The sequence below is a fragment of the Vipera ursinii genome, assembly GCF_947247035.1.
Source record: "Vipera ursinii genome assembly, chromosome: 1".
Taxonomy (NCBI): Eukaryota; Metazoa; Chordata; class Lepidosauria; order Squamata; family Viperidae; genus Vipera; species Vipera ursinii.
In genome coordinates, this window is record NC_139512.1 from 109,611,251 (window position 1) to 109,630,898 (window position 19,648).

The 19,648-nt window shown below is 42.2% G+C and overlaps 1 protein-coding gene across 3 annotated transcripts in view; it reads left to right on the forward strand.

The window, feature by feature from the left end:
* Positions 1 to 19,648, forward strand: part of IRF7 (interferon regulatory factor 7) — a 36,019-nt gene that overhangs the window by 12,622 nt on the left and 3,749 nt on the right. For 2 of the 3 annotated variants that reach the window (XM_083350652.1, XM_083350654.1), the window contains exons 7-12: positions 793 to 948; positions 5,228 to 5,464; positions 6,704 to 6,916; positions 7,170 to 7,544; positions 10,396 to 10,514; positions 13,006 to 14,789. In XM_083350652.1, the coding sequence (XP_083206778.1) occupies positions 793 to 948; positions 5,228 to 5,464; positions 6,704 to 6,916; positions 7,170 to 7,544; positions 10,396 to 10,514; positions 13,006 to 13,164 (1,259 nt within the window). In that variant the 3' untranslated portion in view covers positions 13,165 to 14,789. Of the gene's footprint in view, positions 1 to 792; positions 949 to 5,227; positions 5,465 to 6,703; positions 6,917 to 7,169; positions 7,545 to 10,395; positions 10,515 to 13,005; positions 14,790 to 19,648 lie in introns of those variants that run through there. The other variant, XM_083350653.1, reaches the window with a different exon arrangement.

Below are 19,648 nucleotides of genomic sequence, written 5' to 3' on the forward strand. Positions count from 1 at the left end.
CAGTTGAGTTCCTGGATGTTTGTCCATGGGGTTCCACAGGGTTCATGTATCTCCCTTACATTTTTCAAAATATCTACCTGAAACACAAGCAAATATTATGCTGATGATATCCAGTTACATATCTCCCCAGTGGGTCTCCTACCCAGTGTCTAGAGCAGACATGTCAAACACAAGGCCTGGGGGCCGGATGCGGCCTGCGAAGTGGTTTCATGTGGCCCGCGAAGCCATCCTGGAAACAGTGAGGGAACGGCCCCCACTGCCTTGGCCCTGGCCCAGAGACCCTCCTTCTGCCAGAGACCCTCAGATCTGTCCAATTCCTGCCCAGGCCCCCATAGGCACCCTTGATGCAAACAATGTAGAGCTGGCCATGCCCACCCAGTAGGCCATACGCACTCTAGCCACACCCACCCAGTAGGCCACACCCACCTTGGCCATACCCACCCAGCCCCTTGAGGGCAACCGCAATGCTGATGCGGCCCTCAATGAAATTGAGTTTGACACCCCTGGTCTAGAGCTAATCAAGGACAGAATGGGATGATGTGATCTGACACTGGGCTTCCTCTACCCAAATGCATGATTGGTCATGATAGTTGCCATTGGCTTTTCCTTTGTTAACGCACATGTGCAGACAGTTAACAACCATTACAATCCAATGGTGTAGCTTGCAGAGATTCCCCAAGAACTTACACTGCATTACATTTAATGTTGATAAAGTCAGTAGGCTAAGTAAGTTTTATTGCATACGTGCCATTGGAAAAAAGTTGTTAACGGTGGATATTAATGTATATGTAGGTTCTGCAGTGCCAAATGAGAATGCAGCAGGCAGTTTTTGCCAGACCAATGATGATGTGCTCCAGTGGATTATTCAGGAGTCTCAACTGAATCTGACTGAAATGCAGCAGGTCTCACAGGTCCCAACAGTAACTACAGATTCCAGTAATCCTATAGGTAAGTCTGAACATAGACTTTAAACAATGAATCACAAAATTATCTAGTCCATCTTCCTACTTAGTACAGGATGCAGTAGAGTATCTCTGACAGGGGTCTTGTCCAGCCTCTGGATGAAGACCTTTTTAAAAAAAAATAAGTTTATATAATATATAAAATACAAAGAAAAATAGAAATAAGGGATTAAGTGAGGGAAAAGGAAAGGGGGAGAGAAGGTGTGAAGTACAAGGGGAAAGAAAAAAAAAGGTGTTGACTTCCAACTCTTTAGCACAGTACAAAATAAAAGCACTCTAGCCTCAACTTTTTGTTTTTACACATTATTATATAACTAGCCATTTCTATAACACCAGCTCTATCTAATCGACAAAACCAAAGTCAAAATTACTATTTTTTTGTCACAAGCACAAAATCCAGAAGTGGTATCCAAATGAAAATCATACTCAAGTATATTCTCCTCTTTAAATAGAATGATCAATTTAGCCATTCCTGCTTTACCTCCCTTGCTGTGGAAGTAGTATGTATTTCTATATGCACCTAACAATCTTTATAAACTATCACCATTTTTATTAACAAAGTTAACTATATACTTTCAAATTCTTTGACCTTACTGGGAAAAGTACTTCCCCTCCCTTTTTTTAAAAAAAAGAAAAGTGCTAAACTTTCATTAAATACTTTTCTAAAATCAAAACTTTCTAATACTTTTTTCCTTCTTCTTTAACTTCTTAACATACAGGCTTTGAACTTCAATATTGAATTTAGCTCCCATCTTCCAAACTACCCTTATAGAATAATATCTTTTTTTTTCATCCTTTTATAAACATATAAAAGTTTTCTTTAAACTAGTACATCATTTTCTTTAAGTTTCTCTTAGCACTAGTACTCTCAAATACATTTTCAAAAACATTTTTCATACTTTAAAAATCACACACACAAACATATACATATGCCATTTTAGATATTTTTCTTTGCCTTAAACAGTAAGGAAGATTGTGTGTGTGTGTGTGTGTGTGTGTACACATACACACACACACACACACACACACACACATATATATATATATATACATATACATATACATATACATATACATATACATATACATATACATATACATATATATATATATATATATATATATATATATATATATATATATATATATATATATGGACGTGGTGGCTCAGTGGGTTAGGATGCTGAGGTTGTCGATCAGAAGGTCGGCAGTTTGGCGGGTCAAATCCCGAGTGCTGCGTAACAGAGTGAGCACCTGTTACTCGTCCCAGCTTCTGCCAACCTAGCAGTTCGAAAGCACGTAAAAATGCAAGTAGAAAAATAGGGACCACTACAGTGGGAAGGTAACAGCGTTCCATGCACCTTTGGGATCTAGTCATGCCAGCCACATGACCACGGAGACATCCTTGGACAAGCGCTGGCTCTTCAGCTTTGAAATGGAGATGAGCACCGGCCCCTAGAGTTGGAAACAAGTAGCACGCATGTGCGGGGGAACCTTTACCTTTACACATCTACACACACACACACACACACATATATGTAGGTCATGTGTGTGTGTGTGTAGAGATGTATATATGTGTAGATGTATATATATGTAGGTCTTGGCTTATTTGGGTCTTTTCCCGTGTAAGATTGAGAGTGTCTTGGCGACGTTTCGATGAGGTCTCACTTGTCATCTTCAGGCTGGTGTCTACGGCTTCGTGTTTGTGCGAACAAAGTGTGATCGGAGCTGCCATCTCTCTATAAATATTGGTGGGTTTGTGTGTAGTGCTGGCTTTGTTGTTGTAAGCGGGTTGGTTGGCTGTGTTGTTACATCCTGATTGGATGTGTTCTGTTCCAGCCTACTACCGGCCCTGCAGAAAAGGCAGGGACAACCCCTTTACAAAAGGCAAAAGGCTGGAAGTAAGCCTGCCAAATTTATTTACACAAAACAGATCCAAAACAGAGCAAACTGAGCAAAACAAAACACGAACCACTAAAACAGAAGCTATTCAAACGGTTGCCTTCAGCAAACCAGCCCTCCCACATATTCCCCTTTTAAACAGTTCAAGGCGTGGCTTCTCTCTGCCTCCTTCCGAGGTGCCCCATTGCCTTCCTCTGTTTACTCCTGATTGACTGCCTCCTGCGTCGGGCGTCCTTGAACAGGGCCAGCTGTGGGTCATCTTCATCCATGCTGTCAGGCTCACACAGCTGGGTCTGCGTAGTAACCAGATGGGAAGGGCCTGGCTGAGAGCTCTGCGAAGCCTCAGAACTATCCTCTTCAGGCTCTCCAAACCCCTCCTCCTCCTCCTCTGAATCGTCCGACCCAACTGCCAAACCCACAGGCTGACCCTGAATCACAACAGGATGATGGAGTTATTGTTTGCAGCTTAGTCAGCTGTTTGGTAACATCCTGTGTGGCTGAGGTGTTGGCTGTGTGCCCATTAGTCTTTTGTGTTGTAACAACTTGGGTGATGGGCTGTGTAATGACATCCTGAGCTCTAGTGTAGTGATATCCTGAGTTCTGGGCAGCACCTTAAAGCAACAGGACATGAAATTGACTTTGAAGGAACGAAATTAATCTCCAAAACTGAACACTACAATAAGAGAATAATTATGGAAGCCATCGAAATAGAGAAACACCCCCACAACATGAATAAACGTGATGATACGTCCCACCTACCAGACGTCTGCAAACTAGCCCTAGTCAACAAACGAGTCCCAACCACAAAAACCAACACCGGACCCACAACAACACAGGACGCCACCACCAATCATCCTCACCAGACTCAAACCCAAACCCATCCCATAGACGAAATGCAACCACCATCCAGAAGCCAAACCACGGCGGCATCTCCAGCTGCTGCACCCCCTCCCGACCCCCACACAAAGCAAACTGACACACGCCATGAACACAAAGCCATACCGCAAACTCAGAGCCAAACCAGAGCCCAGAATGTTACACCACAGCCTTCTGCTCAGGACATTACATCACAGAACTCAGGAGGTTACAATGCTAAAGCTCGGGATGTCACAACACAGCCAACCACCCAGGATGTTGCAGCCCAGAACTCAGGATATCACTACACTAGAGCTCAGGATGTCATCACACAGCCCATCACCCAAGTCGTTACAACACAAAAGACTAATAATAATAATTATTATTAATGGGCACACAGCCAACATCTCTCGGCCACACAGGAAGTTACAAAACAGCCGACTAAGCTGCAAACAATGCATGAGTCTTCAAAAAGGCACAAGGCTGTAACTAAAAAGAGCTTCTTTTTAACTTGGCTTGAAAAGAATAATAGTCTTTGAAGGTGATTAAGAAGGGAAAGGCACAACTTGCTGACCATTTGAAATGTGGATTTCAAGCATGGGCTTCTTCAACCCCAAACAGATTGCAGCCCCCCCCCCAGCTTTTGACATGCAGATTGCTTTGGATGAACTCCAGAAGCCATCTGCCAGCTTACAGCTGTTTTGGAGGGTTCCGAGGGAAGATTCTTCGACCCCCCCTGACTGGGTGGGTCTTAGAAACTGAAGGAGTGCCAAGTCCCTTCAGTTAAAAGGTTGAAGAGCTACTCCCCTGGGAGAAATCCTTCAGAGATCTCTCCCTGGGCATGTCATCCAGTTGGCCATCTTCCCGGAAGTCCAGCCTTCATCCAACCTCTGGATGAAGACCTGTAATGCAGGAGAATTCATCCAGTCGTGTAGCAACATATTCTAATGGCTGACAGTTCAGTTAGGAAATTCCTCCTGATGTCTAGCTTGAACCATGTTTCTTCTAACGTTAGTTCTGGAGCAACAGAAAATAAGTCCTGCCTCTTCCAGATATTAATCTTCAGATATTGAAGACTTGTATCATATCGAGCACTATTTTTCCTGTGCAGTAAACACTCCCATGTTCTTTAATAATTCCTGTTTGATCACTCACTGAAATGTTTCTTGGGCCAATCGCTTAAACTCTTTGAGTTTTGGGCTGTCTCTTTGGCTCCATTAAATTAAGCATGTAATTTATTTTATTTTATTTTTTTATTTATTTTAATTCCATTTATATCCCGCCCTTCTCCGAAGACTCAGGGCGGCTTTACAAACTTAGCAGTAGCCTTTATGCTAGGTTTTATCCAAAAGAAACAGAGTCTTGTGGAGAAGACCAGTGGCTGGAGAACATATATTAAGATGGGCTATCTACAAAGCTCTTTTTATTGTCTGTTTTTCCTATCTGTAATAAAGGCTGTAGATTCTTTCTGCTGGTTACCTTGTTTTGTTTTTTTCTAAATACACCAGGGAATGCTGTTTTATATGAGCAAAGAAGTTCCTCTGAAGCCTCTCAGGTCACCCAAAATGACTGCTTACCTACAGGGAATGGAGTAGTGGTTGAACCTGTGGCAATTAACTATTACCAGGAAGGACCCCAGTGGCTACCTGCAAACCCAACAAATGAGATTTCCCAGTCAACCGTTGCTTTTCCAGCGTCACATGCTCAACAAAACTTTCCTGGTACTCATCAATTTAATCAATTGGGTGAGTAAAGTATTCTGCAGCATACCTAGATGAATTCAGCCCAAATGGAGGCCAAAACTTTCCTTAAATTGAATCACTGTAGTGGCTTAGGTTCCTATTGACACTATCAAAAGATACTTCCCTCTTTCTAATTCCATTTGCCCAGACTTTGCAAGCTTATGAAAGGTAGGAGAGGAATAAAAAAAAATCTAGGCTAATTGCTTGTCCAGCAGACAGTGAGAGCTTACTTCGTTGTCTCCTGACTCCCAATTAAACACTTCATACTTGGAGAGGAAACTTATCCTTCTAGGACAAATACAAACAAACAAAGGGCAGAGGCACATAAGAAATAAGTTCAAGAAGTGATAGGGCTAAACTAGAGCAAAATCATACAATTTTCCTGATTTTTCTCTTATTTTGTTCATTAAGACAGAAATAAGTGGTTTGGCTAAACCAGGGGTAGGCAATCTTGGCTCTTTTATGACTCATGGACGTCAACTCCCAGAATTCCTGAGCCAGCTATGCTCAGGAATTCTGGGAATTGAAGTCCATGAGTCATAGAAGAGCCAACGTTGTCTACCCCTGGGCTAAACCAAGCCTTATAAGGATTTACAAGTCTCACTTTTCACCAGCTTCACAACTTCTTTCTATTCTTAGCAGGCATTTTCCCCACCTTTTGACTTGATAGCTTAATACAGTCAGATATAAAATTACCAAACAATACTTTTCCCTCTATATCTGCATTTGTTTCCAAAACCATTCTAAGTAAGCAAATACAATATCCTATATTCCTAACATATATGTGTTTCTAACTTGTGTATTTCCTCTACCCTAGCCACTGGATCCTATTACCTATTGACCACTGTGGATCTCTTTATTGTACCAGTGTACTTCAAACAGTCTTCTAGTCTCGCCCAAATTCTAATTAGAGTCACTTGCACAGTCCATCTTAGGTTTATCAGCCAACATTGTTCTGGATAAAAATGAACAATACACAGTCCTTGCATCAGCTGCTAGAGGTATCTAACCCATGTTGCCATTGAGGACTTTTAACTTCCACCCAGTGCCTCCATTGCTTACCTTCCTTTCCCCCAAACTCTCTCTGATCTTGACATGCCTCCCTTTGGCATTCCCCCAGTAAAATAAAGGTTTTGTGTTCATGGAACAAGAAGTAGACCCACGTAAAGGTGGCTCAGTGGGTAAAATATAATACTCGTGACTTTTGATTTGAGACTAATTGTTCTTTCCCTTCCATCTTAGAAGAATCTGTCTGCAATACTAGCTGTTTTGTCGCTAACATTTATCTGAATGAGGAGCCTCAGGATAATGGAATGAGGAATAATGAAATGAGGAATAGCTGTCCACTTATAGCAAACCAGGAAGCTCCAATGGAAGAGAGTGTATTTGTATCTTCAGCTGCCTTCCCGACAGATGAGCCAGCCGTCAATAATGTACCTTCTCAGGACCCTCTAGGTCAGTGAAATAATTTTCTGTGAGCTCATGAAGGCAACTAATAAAAATACCTGAGCAGTAACAGCTAGCCAAAAAAATTATACCTTTTAATCAGAAAGTAGGAAGTAGGTTCCTTCCCAGTTACTTCCCAGACAGTAAACTCCTTTTACTGTCTTCTTTGTTTTCTGCTAATGCTTGTTTAAAATGCAAGACTTGGCAGGCAAAAAGATACTGAGTCTGCTTTCACCACACTGCGTATTCTCGTCTCTTGCAGAAACTGCTCCATTTACCATAGAAGTCTCTATCTACTACCATAACAAGCTGCAGTGCAAAGCAGACGTAAACAGCTGCGTCTTCACCTACAACCAGAAGAACTTCCACCTACCACACAATGCACAAGTCATAAAGTTTCCAAATCCAGAAGTGCTGACGGATCAGAAGCGAGTTCAACATATCTTGATGGCATTAAACACTGCAAATTTATTATTATATCAGAAAAACTGGAGGATCTGGGCCAAACGACTTGGCACCTGTCAGGTCTTCCATGCATTCTCCAAGGAGCTGGACAATCCGTCTCAGGACCCTCCTCGTAACTTACTGCCAAGGAATGTTGAAACTGAAATCTTCAACTACGAACAGTTCATTCAAGGTGAGGATCTAGAAATGAGGCAAAGAGCTGTGTGCAGTCTTGAGTGTTCAGATCAGGGGCTGTGTGACATCTGTATTGAAGTAATTACAGGCAGTCCTCATCTTACAACCATTTGTTTAATGACTGTTTGAAGTTTCAGTGACACTGAAAAAATGATCTTTTAACTGGTCCTTGGATTTATGGCTGTTGCGGCCTCCCCACAATCACATGATCAAAATTTGAGCGCTTGGCAACTGATCTATATTTACAACTATTGCAGCATCCTGGGGCCACATGATTGGCTATTGGTGACCTTCCCTGGGGGCTTCCAAGTCAAAGGGGGAAGCTAGATTTGCCTAGTGATTGCAACAAAACAGAATGCAAAATCAGGTGCGACTCAATAAATGCATTGCTTAGTGACAGAAATATAAGTCACTATCAGTAAATTGAGGACTAATTGTAAAATCTTTCCCAGCCATCTTCTGTTTAATATTGTTACAGCTTTGCTATCACTGTTTTATGTCCTTAAAAACAGTTGTCTTATAAGACTTAATTCTGAGTTAATTGATACAGAACATCCCTGTCCCCAGCAATCTAAAAATTATAGGTTTATCAGTGCATGTAACACAGATGTGTGTGTGGACAAGAATATCAATCTTGCTGTCAAGCAAAATTAAGCTTTTAATAGTGAGTGCCACACAATGTGCACTAATCAAACAGGTGGTAAGAAAGTATGGGAACTCAAGCACCACACAGGTTATGTAGAAAGTAAACACAGGGCCAGTCATAAAGGATTCAAATGTCTATACACCAATGCACAGAGTATGAACAATAAACGGTAAATTAGAAATTCAGGTAAATGAGGGCAGATATGATATGGAAACTTGGTGGGATGAAACCCACAAATGGTACACACAGCTAGAGAGATTTAAATTATTCAAAAGAAAGAGATCAAATAAAAGAGGAGGTGGAGTTGCTCTCTCTCTATAAGAAATAACTACATCTCTACGAGCACAACAATGATGAAAACTGTCTTGAATGCCTTTGGGTCAATATAAAAGTGGGGGAAAATGACATTGCCATAGGTGTATACTATAGGCCACGCAACCAAATAGAGGAAGTAAATGAACTTTTTGCTAGACAGCTAACTAAGGTATGTAGGAAGCACATCACAATAGTAATGGGGGACTTTTAATTACCCTGACATCAACTGGGAGACAAACTCTGCACCAAGTGGAAGACCATACAGATTCCTGACAAACCTAGCAGACAACTTTGTCACCCAAAAAGTAGAGAAGGGAACTAGGGGATTAGCCATATTGGATTCTTTGACCAAGTGACAAAATTAATGGACCTGACGAATCCTGTGGATATAAATTTACTTGGACTTCAGTAAGGCATTTGATAAAGTAGATCACAATCTATTACTTGATAAGATAGAAAAATGTGGGTAAGACAGAATCACCACCAGATGGATTCGTAGCTGGCTGACCGGCCGTACCCAGTGTGTGATCCTCAATGGAACTGCATCTACATGGAGGGAAGTGTGTAGTGGGGGCCCCTGGGCTCTTTTCTAGGCCCAGTGCTTTTCAACATCTTCATCAATGATTTGGACGAGGGGATACATGGGGAACTCATCAAATTTGCAGACACCAAGCTGGCAGGAATAGCCAACACTCCAGAAGGTAGGCTTAAGATAGAGGAGGATCTGGACAGACCTGAACACTGGGTGCTATCTAAAAAATGAAAGTCAATGGTGAAAAAAGTAAGGTTCTACATTTAGGCAAGAAAAACCAAATGCACAGGTATACGATAGGTGGTACCTTGCTCAATAGTAGTAACTGTGAGAGGGATCTTGGAGTCCTGGTGGACAATCACTTAACTATGAGCCAGCAGTGTGCTGCAGCTGCCAAAACAGCCAATACATTGCTAGGCTGCATTAACAGAGGGATAAAATCAAGATCACATGAAGTGTTAATACCACTTTACAATGCCTTGATAAGGCCACACTTGGAATACTGCATCTAGTTTTGATCACCACGATGTAAAAAAGATGTTGAGACTCTAGAAAGAGTACAAAGAAGAGCAACAAAGATGATTAGGGGACTGGAGGCTAAAATATATAAGGAATGGTTTCTGGAATTGGGTATGTCTAATTTATTGAAGAGGGGTGACATGGTAGCAGTGTTCCAATATCTCAGGAGGTTGCCACAATGAAGAGGGAATCAAGCTATTCTCCAAAGCACCTAAAGGCAGGACAAGAAGCAGTGGATGGAAACTAATCAAGGACAGAAGCAACCTAGAACTAAGGAGAAACTTCCTGACAGAACAATTAACCAGTAGAACAACCTGCCTCCATAAGTGGTGAATGCTCCAACACTGGACGTTTTTAACAGCCATTTGTCTGAAATGGTATAGGGTTTCCTGCCTGAGCAGGGGGTTGGACTAGATGACCTCCAAGGTCCCTTCCTATTATTATTATTATTATTATTATTATTATTATTATTATTATTATTATTATTATTATTATTATTATTATTATTATTCCTCTAAGGCAGAGTTCCCCAACCTTTCCGGCTTGGCAGCTGGGAGGGGGGGAAAGGGAATGGTTTTGTGGGAAGAACAGACTCCTGTGTGCACGAGCACCCATTGCTCGAGGAGTGAGGCTAAGAGCACCTGTGATGCTGGCGATTGGACCAAGAGATTTTATGGTGGCATTTTGAGAGAGAGGTCAGAAGATTCCCCATAATGTTTCTTCTTACTGGCACAAAATAAGCTTAGATTTTATTGTATTTATTTACTCTGTTCTTCTATTTATGAATTCATATGTTGGCTTAAATAGCTATGAATCCTGGACTTTTCTCTCTAATAGAACTGACCGAGTTCCGTGATGGTCAGAGACGCTCGTCCCCTGATTATACCATTTATCTGTGCTTTGGACAGCGGTTTACCGCTGCCAAACCCAAGGAGTCCAGACTGATCTTGGTGAAGGTAAGGATATCGGTGTCAGGAAATTTACTGAAGATTGTCCAAGGTGATTTCTGTCTTCAAAGGGATCACAGTAATGGACTTCAGTCTGTTGCCACCTCAGCATGATTTCCTCCTGATTCCTGGATGGAAGGAAAGCGTAGCCAAGTGGTTTTGTGGATGAGCCCTAAGAACTAAAACTGTGCAGCATTTGAGACTGTGTCTCCAAAAGCTGCTATGGAGGGTGCAAGATTTCAAATGCAATCCCCTCCCAGATTTCTTCAGCCAGAAAGTCCAGCTTCATTCAGATTGAGCTTGCTACAGCTGCATGTCTGGATTTGAACATCAAGCCTTACAGACTATAGATTATGGCACAATTACCTTCCAGTTGGATTTGCAAGATTGCTCCAGGGGCAGAAGGTATACCAGGTAAAGAAGGGGAATCTTGCCCTATGATTTCAGTTCCTCAGATGTCAAATAGAAATAAATCCATAACCTAACATATTAAAATATCAGGTCGTCTGTATTTTCAGGTTTATACATCCAATCTCACTGTCTCCTTCCTATTCCTGTTTTTTTCCCCCTAAAAATCCGGGTGTGCCATCCTTTTGAACCTTCCATTCAGTACACACCAGATTCTTCTCTTGAAAAAAAAAGGGCTTATAATGATCAGAGGCAGCTTTATTTAACAAGGAAATATTCATTAAGCTCTCTCTAAATGTTTCATATCTCTCTAAATATTTCACACAGGTTTATCTTTATTACAGTCTTTGACTAGCCTTTACAATAAAAGAGTACAATAAAAATAGAAATAGTTTAATGCAGCAATTAGTTATTGGGGAAGAGAAAAAATAATAATAGGGCAATAAATAGCATATCTAATTAGAATTTTTGCACAGTTGTAGAACATGGTGAAAATATTTTACCACCCTATCGGTGAGTGTAGGGTTAGCATCCTTTAAACGATAATAAACATAAAATTGATTTGTGTGGTCCTTGTATTTGGAAATGGTTAGGGTAATTAGAGTGTCTCTTGGGGCATCACAGAAAGGGTACCCTATGAGGACATGGGTAAAAAAAAATTCCTCCTTGGATCCACAGGGGCAAAGTCTTTGTGAATAGATAGCCCCTTGAAATCTTCCCTCCATTGTATTCTTTGTTGGTACAGCAGTACCAATGACAACCTGGGTGTCCCAAAAGCCACCTGATTCTGCTTAGGAAAATAAGGCTAGTCTCTTAATCTCTTTATTCCCTTTTCACAAGTTTCCACCCTCTGCAAGATCTCAATCACTAGTTGGATGCAAACTTGTTTAGCCCATTGCTGGAAGGCGTTGCTACTGTGTGGATATTGCTGTCCCTTCATAGCAATAAGCCACCTCGAGCAACTTCATCAATAGATTGGCATGTGCAGAGCATGTCTGTGGTCCTCAGTCTCTTTCTTATTTCCTGCTGCCTTATAGGACTAGATAAGAACATTTAGATTTTGCTGCTGGAGTGAGTGGGAGATACAGTCCACGTAAGGATACCTTCCCTGTTCTTGCTGATGAACGTTTTTTGTTCAGTTGTGCATCGCTCATTTCTGTATTTGTCCGTCGTGGAAGGAGAGATTATTCAACTGTATTTATGTGTTCATTCATTCTTGAGCATCTAAGCTGTTTTCTTGCATTCTTTGACTCACTACGCTTTCTCCTTAGTCCCAGAATATCTAAAGTTAATCTGAAGCTAGTTGGGAAAACTGACCTCTCTTTTGTTTTTGTTTTTCTGAACTCTCCTTTTCTAAGCAAGGTTAAGGTTAAGGTTTATTAAATTTATATGCCGCCCTTCTCCCTGAGGACTCAGGGCGGCTCACAACAATAAAAAGTTAAAAGATATAAATACAAAAATTAAAAGAGGATTAAATAATATAAGAAATAAGAACAATTTAAACCAATAAAAAACCAAATTTAAAAACTATGATCAGTCCAGGCCCGCTTGTTGGAATAACCAGGTCTTTAGGTCATGGCGGAAGGACCGAAGGTCAGGGGCCATCTGCAGCTCCGGGGGCAGTTTGTTCCAGAGAGTCGGTGCACCCACAGAGAAGGCTCTCCCCCTGGGGGTCGCCAGCCGGCATTGCCTGGCCGACGGCACCCTGAGGCCGACTCTGTGGGAGCGGACTGGACGATGGGAGGTTGACATTGGCAGCAGGTGGTCTCGCAAGTACCCCGGGCCTAAGCCATGTAGGGCTTTAAAGGTGATTATCAGCACTTTGAATCACACCCGGAGGGCAACCAGAAGCCAATTCAGCTTGCGCAGGAGTGGTGTAACATGGGAGTATCGAGATACTCCCATAAGCACCCGTGCAGCCGCATTTTGCACCAGTTGAAGCCTCCGGGCACCATTGTCAGTGAAACCATTTCAATTTTCTTTTTGCAATTCTCCTAGACTAGAGAGTCAGTCTCATCCCTAAACATCTTTTTTAATGAAATGTATCTTTGCATACACTAACAATATTTATTGTCTTCTGTGTATCTTACAGCTGGTTCCAAATTTTTGTAAACAATGGCACGAATTCCTGCAGAGGGAAGGCTTCTCATCCCTGAACAGCGAAAGTGTGAGCCTCCAAATCTCCAACAGCCTCTTTGATATGCTAGAACAGTTTTCTACTATATTCATGCAAACTGACACGACGTATTGAGTGTTTTGTTTTATATGCCAGTTAGTAGGTTTTGCAAAGGATGAGGCTGGTTCCCTCCCATTTGCTTCATAGACAGAAGTACTATAATCTCTGGATTGCATCCCAGCCTGGTATTAAGGGTAGATAATCTCCTAATTAGAGTATTATTTATTGAGATAATCACACCCTGGGGATACAGATACTCTGCCATCTGAGATGAATTCTTCCCAAGAACTTATTGGAATGTACATCTTGCTATGCAGCTTTATAAGAAGGATTCTTCTCTGCCAGTAATAATTGGATGTGGCACAAAGTTACGAAATTCTTGCAAAACATATTTTTAATGTGATAAGAATTTCCAGGTACTGCAGGGGTGAATTTAGATTCTGGAATGCACTTTTATCTCCTACTTTTTTGTAGGAAAAAACATCAAATGTACATACTAACCTGAAACTCAACTGATGCTTCCTTTCTCCATGTTTCTCCAAACAAGACTATTCCCAAATGCTGTAGGAGGGGCTTAAAAGCAGGGTTTTGTATTTTCAGTCCTTACAGAGGACTTCTGTTCCTATGTAGGAATTGAGTTTATTGTCCACCCAGACCAGGGGTAGGCAACCTCGGCTCTTTTATGACTCAGGGACTTCAACTCCTGCTGGCTCAGGAATTCTGGGAGTTGAAGTCCATGAGTCATAAAAGAGCCGAGGATGCCTACCCCTGACCCAGATGCTGCAGTTTTTAAATATTTGAAAAAAATATTTAAAAACTTCATTCAAGGCAAACATCTTGATTAATAAATTGTTTTAGGTGTATCATGTTCCTTAGAAGTAGGAACATTAGAAGCTGTTCTCTCTTGTAATTCCAAGGGAGCTAATTGAAATAGTTATTTATCTCTGGCACTAAACTTTGTATTATATTTAATTATAATTATATTTTTTCTATATTTTAACCTGTTTACAAAATAAAAAAGCTGTTCAGAATCAGTATTGATTGGAGCAGCATATAAGTAAATAAATAAACACTTTCATAGAAGAAGGAGCTTACGCGGCCCAAGGACAAGTGACCATTTATCTTTCTTCCAAAGCTACAATATAGGTAATCCTTGACTTATGACAGTAATGGAGCCTGCTCATTTCGGTCGTAAGGTGGGAGGACATTAATTGAAACTCGTTAAGTGAAAGAGCCCTCATCCTGGATCACCCCAATGAAGACATTAAACAAATGTAGGGGTGAATGCAGGGGTCGTTAAATATGCATGGGGTGCCTCAGGAATGTTTGCCTTGGGCCTCTCCTGCCCCCTGATATATCCCCGTAGCTTCCTTTCCTTGGAGTCCCCACAGCCATCTCCACCCCTCACAATGTCTTGCTTACCTTCCAGAGATCTGCAGAACTCAGTCTTGTGGGCCATTCTTACTGGGCCACATGGAGCAGCCATTTGCAAACTGACCTCGGCAAAGCAGCATTTCCCGCTCCTTCTGCCTTTCTGCATGGCCTCTTTAACTCAAAACAGGATAATGAGCCACAGTTTGTGCTTTGCAGTTTCCACATTTCCTCAAGAAAAAGTTTACAAGGGGAAAAAAACAAAAACCTGTTGCAGCAATAGGGAGAACAGACAACGAAGGGTTAAGTGTTAAAGGGGCAATGCAGAGGGAGGGTGGCCCGGTAAGAACGGCCCACAATACTGAATTCTGCAGATCTCCGGAGAGTAAGTAAGGCATTGTGAGGGGTGGAACAGGGGGGCAAAGCAGGCCCATGCCTTTGGGGACCAGGCAGAGCAAAGATGGGGGGAAGGAAGAGATAGGTGGGCGTGCTGCAGCGTCTCTGCAAAGTTATGAAGCCATCCGGTCATTCGTACAGGGAGTGCAGAATTATTAGGCAAGTTGTATTTTTGAGGATTAATTTTATTATTGAACAACAACCATGTTCTCAATGAACCCAAAAAACTCATTAATATCAAAGCTGAATATTTTTGGAAGTAGTTTTTAGTTTGTTTTTAGTTATAGCTATTTTAGGGGGATATCTGTGTGTGCAGGTGACTATTACTGTGCATAATTATTAGGCAACTTAACAAAAAACAAATATATACCCATTTCAATTATTTATTTTTACCAGTGAAACCAATATAACATCTCAACATTCACAAATATACATTTCTGACATTCAAAAACATAACAAAAACAAATCAGTGACCAATATAGCCACCTTTCTTTGCAAGGACACTCAAAAGCCTGCCATCCATGGATTCTGTCAGTGTTTTGATCTGTTCACCATCAACATTGCGTGCAGCAGCAACCACAGCCTCCCAGACACTGTTCAGAGAGGTGTACTGTTTTCCCTCCTTGTAAATCTCACATTTGATGATGGACCACAGGTTCTCAATGGGGTTCAGATCAGGTGAACAAGGAGGCCATGTCATTAGATTTCCTTCTTTTATACCCTTTCTTGCCAGCCACGCTGTGGAGTACTTGGACGCGTGTGATGGAGCATTGTCCTGCATGAAAATCATGTTTTTCTTGAAGGATGCAGACTTCTTCCTGTACCACTGCTTGAAGAAGGTGTCTTCCAGAAACTGGCAGTAGGACTGGGAGTTGAGCTTGACTCCATCCTCAACCCAAAAAGGCCCCACAAGCTCATCTTTGATGATACCAGCCCAAACCAGTACTCCACCTCCACCTTGCTGGCGTCTGAGTCGGACTGGAGCTCTCTGCCCTTTACCAATCCAGCCACGGGCCCATCCATCTGGCCCATCAAGACTCACTCTCATTTCATCAGTCCATAAAACCTTAGAAAAATCAGTCTTGAGATATTTCTTGGCCCAGTCTTGACGTTTCAGCTTGTGTGTCTTGTTCAGTGGTGGTCGTCTTTCAGCCTTTCTTACCTTGGCCATGTCTCTGAGTATTGCACACCTTGTGCTTTTGGGCACTCCAGTGATGTTGCAGCTCTGAAATATGGCCAAACTGGTGGCAAGTGGCATCTTGGCAGCTGCACGCTTGACTTTTCTCAGTTCATGGGCAGTTATTTTGCGCCTTGGTTTCTCCACACGCTTCTTGCGACCCTGTTGACTATTTTGAATGAAACGCTTGATTGTTCGATGATCACGCTTCAGAAGCTTTGCAATTTTAAGAGTGCTGCATCCCTCTGCAAGATATCTCACTATTTTTGACTTTTCTGAGCCTGTCAAGTCCTTCTTTTGACCCATTTTGCCAAAGGAAAGGAAGTTGCCTAATAATTATGCACACCTGATACAGGGTGTTGATGTCATTAGACCACACCCCTTCTCATTACAGAGATGCACATCACCTAATATGCTTAATTGGTAGTAGGCTTTCGAGCCTATACAGCTTGGAGTAAGACAACATGCATAAAGAGGATGATGTGGTCAAAATACTCATTTGCCTAATAATTCTGCACTCCCTGTATGTGCAAATGATTGGATAACTTTTCTAAAATTCTTGTCGTACGTGGCTTTTAGGAGGTCTGTTGTAACTTCGAATGGTCACTAAATGATGTGTCATACCTCGAAGATTACCTGTAATTTCCATTAGCCATTGGAAATCCAGCATTGAAGAGATCTATACATGCTTTAAAGAGATTCAGAAGAGCTGGCTGCTTTAAGGAGCTGACTCATTAAAATAGCGATGTCTGGTTTGGAAACCTGAAAGAAAGTGATATGACTTATGTTAAAAAGTTATGATGCTTGTCCTCCCAAGCATTTGGAAAGTTCTTGCACACTTCTAGTCATCAGGCATAAACTCCAAAGGGTGAGTGGGGGCTGTTCCAACACAAATACTATGGCATCTGAGGCAGAGAAGGAAGTATTAGAAAGCCATCTAAAAAAGAGCATGTGACCGTTTTGTGTCTTTGCTTTTTTATGTCTCACAGTTCTATGTTAATGCACTAGTCCTACAAGTGCAAGATTATGTAATAGTTGTTTTTCACATTACTGCATGATAGGGGCAGTTATTTAACTGTGTCCTCACTCTTTGACCCCGAAGAGCAGTAGGGGGTGAGAGACGCTGTGATCATGCAGCAATATCGGCTCCTTTATTTTAGGGAGTAATAGAGATACAGGTATATTGGGCGCTGTAATAGCACGTGGGAATGACCTTGGGAGACAGGGCAAAGAGACATAACAAAGGGAATATTCAGATGTGGGCTGGGCAAGAGAGCTGAGAAGAAACCTCCCCTAGTTTCTTCAGCTGTAAAGGAGATGGGCGAGAGATTTAATTTCGGACTTGCAAGATTGGTGTCAGCCTTTCAAGATAGGAAAGATGACGCAATGAGCTTATTTATTGCAAAGCTGCGTTAACAGAATTTTGCAACTCTGAAATTACATTTCTCCCCTATCTTCTTTACAGCCCAAGAAACGGGCTCTCTTCCGAGCTTCCTGCCCTGCAATATTCCTGAGTGGACTCTGACCATTCCCTTGGTTGTATCTCTTTGCCTCGTCCCTCAAAATCATTCCCACATACCCTTACAGGAGCCTGTTTTCTAGCCTAATTCATATTAAACAAAAGAAGAAGAAAGCGTAGAAGAGGGGAGGAAAGGGCATTATGCTGACCAATTTTGGTTGCAGTTTGGGCAGGGGGAGGAACGACAATAGGACTAGTGGACCATATCTAGCCAGTAAGCTGCCTATGCCCAGCTGTAAGACAAGTTTCAGGTAATGTAGCCTCATAATATGTCGTCTATGAAAGAGCATATATCACTGAAGAATGTTAGCAGATCTCTGCTGAATCAAAAACCTCTCAAGTATAGTTTTTGTCTTCTTATAGAGATCTAGGACAATCGGCAGCAGCCACATTGCTGTGCCCAATTCTCCATGGTGCCCCGCCCCCCACATCTTTGACTAGCCCTCTGTCAGCGCTCCTCCCCGGCAATGGTCTGCCAGGGCTCCTCTCCTTGCCCTTTTCCCAAGCGCTTCACTGAGGGACACTTGTCCCCAGGTGATTCGCTCTGTGGGACAATTAAATGCGCCATTCTGAATTACTTTACACGTATTAGAATTGAATTCTGTGGCACTTAATAGATATTATGTATTATTTAGTGTGCGTAGAACTGAAACCACAATGCATTGGTTTTTTTGTAGTATTTATATATAAGATGCAGTTCTGGAAGAATTTCCAGTGCATAAAAAGTAGGAGGAGTTTTTTGTTTTATAGTGGTGCGAAGGTGAATGAATACCGAGCTGCACCTTTGGTTGTACGGCACCCATCTCTTTCCTCTTCTCCTTCAACAGCTCACCCAAATCTGCTCAGGCAGGTGGAGAGGAACGTAGGAGGGCTGCAGAGGAGAATTAAAATCATTTGCAAACAGTCTCTGCTCCTCAGTCAGATGGATGGTTGGACATCCCTGGGCCAAATCCACCTGATTACATTACTCAGGTGGTAACCCAATGCCTGCCTTTCTGTGCCTAGCATGACAGGCTACAAATGGGATAATTGAGGAGGTAGGAATCTAATACGGGTAGTCCTCGACTTACAACCATTTGTATAGTGACCGTTTGAAGTTACCATGGCACTGAAAAAAAGTGACATATGAACGGTTTTCACACTTAAAATGCTTGGCATCTGGCATATATATTTATGACAGTTTCACTGTCCCAAAGTCATGTGATCATCATCCTAGACAGCTTCTGACAAGCAAAGTCAATGGGGGAGGCTGGATTCTCTTGAGGACCACATGATTCGCTTAATAAGCGTGGCAAAAAAGATCATAAAATGGGGTGCAGTTCACTTAAGAACTGCCTTGCTTAGCAACAGAAATGCTGGGCTCATTTGTGGTGGTAAGTCAAGGACTATCTGGATTTAAACTATCCGTCAGAAGCAGCAGCATGTCCATGTGTAAGCAGGTCGTAGGATATGGAGAAACCGGTAAATACTCTACCTCCTCTTCTTCCCAAGATCCAAGGCTGGAGCACCAGGACAGAGCTGATGATGGTGTATGCTCAGAGTTAAGTTAGGGTAGCCTGTCTCAAAGGCAAGACTTGTGCTTTTTATTAACTAAAGTAGGAGACCTGCAGATCAGATTGCATTCATCTTTGATACAGCTTGCCTTGTTTAAGGGAAGAGAAGCTTAAATGTTTGGGGTTTTCTTAAGCAGTGCTTTCAGGCCAGGAAGGGCTATAACACAGGTCTGCAACCCGCGGCTCTGGAGCCACATGCGGCTCTTTCAGCCGTCTCCTGCGGCTCCCGGTCCTCTGCCATGTGCAGTCCAAAAAAAAAAAAAAGTGGGACTAAAAAAGTTCAACCAATCAATTCAAATATGCAGGGCAGGTGCATATCTCGCCTTGGCTCCACTCTTCAGTCAAACCCTGTTCTGCGCATGTACGCATATGCGCACATATTTTTTGTGGCTCCCAGTTTTTCCTTTTGTGAAGGAACCGGTTCCGAGTGGCTCTTTCACTGTTTCAGGTTGCTGACCCCTGGGCATAGAGTACATTTTCTGGTTGCTGAATGATTGGGGGGAGGGGGCAAAGGGCAGGGGCCGCAGTGGCAGGAGCAGCCCT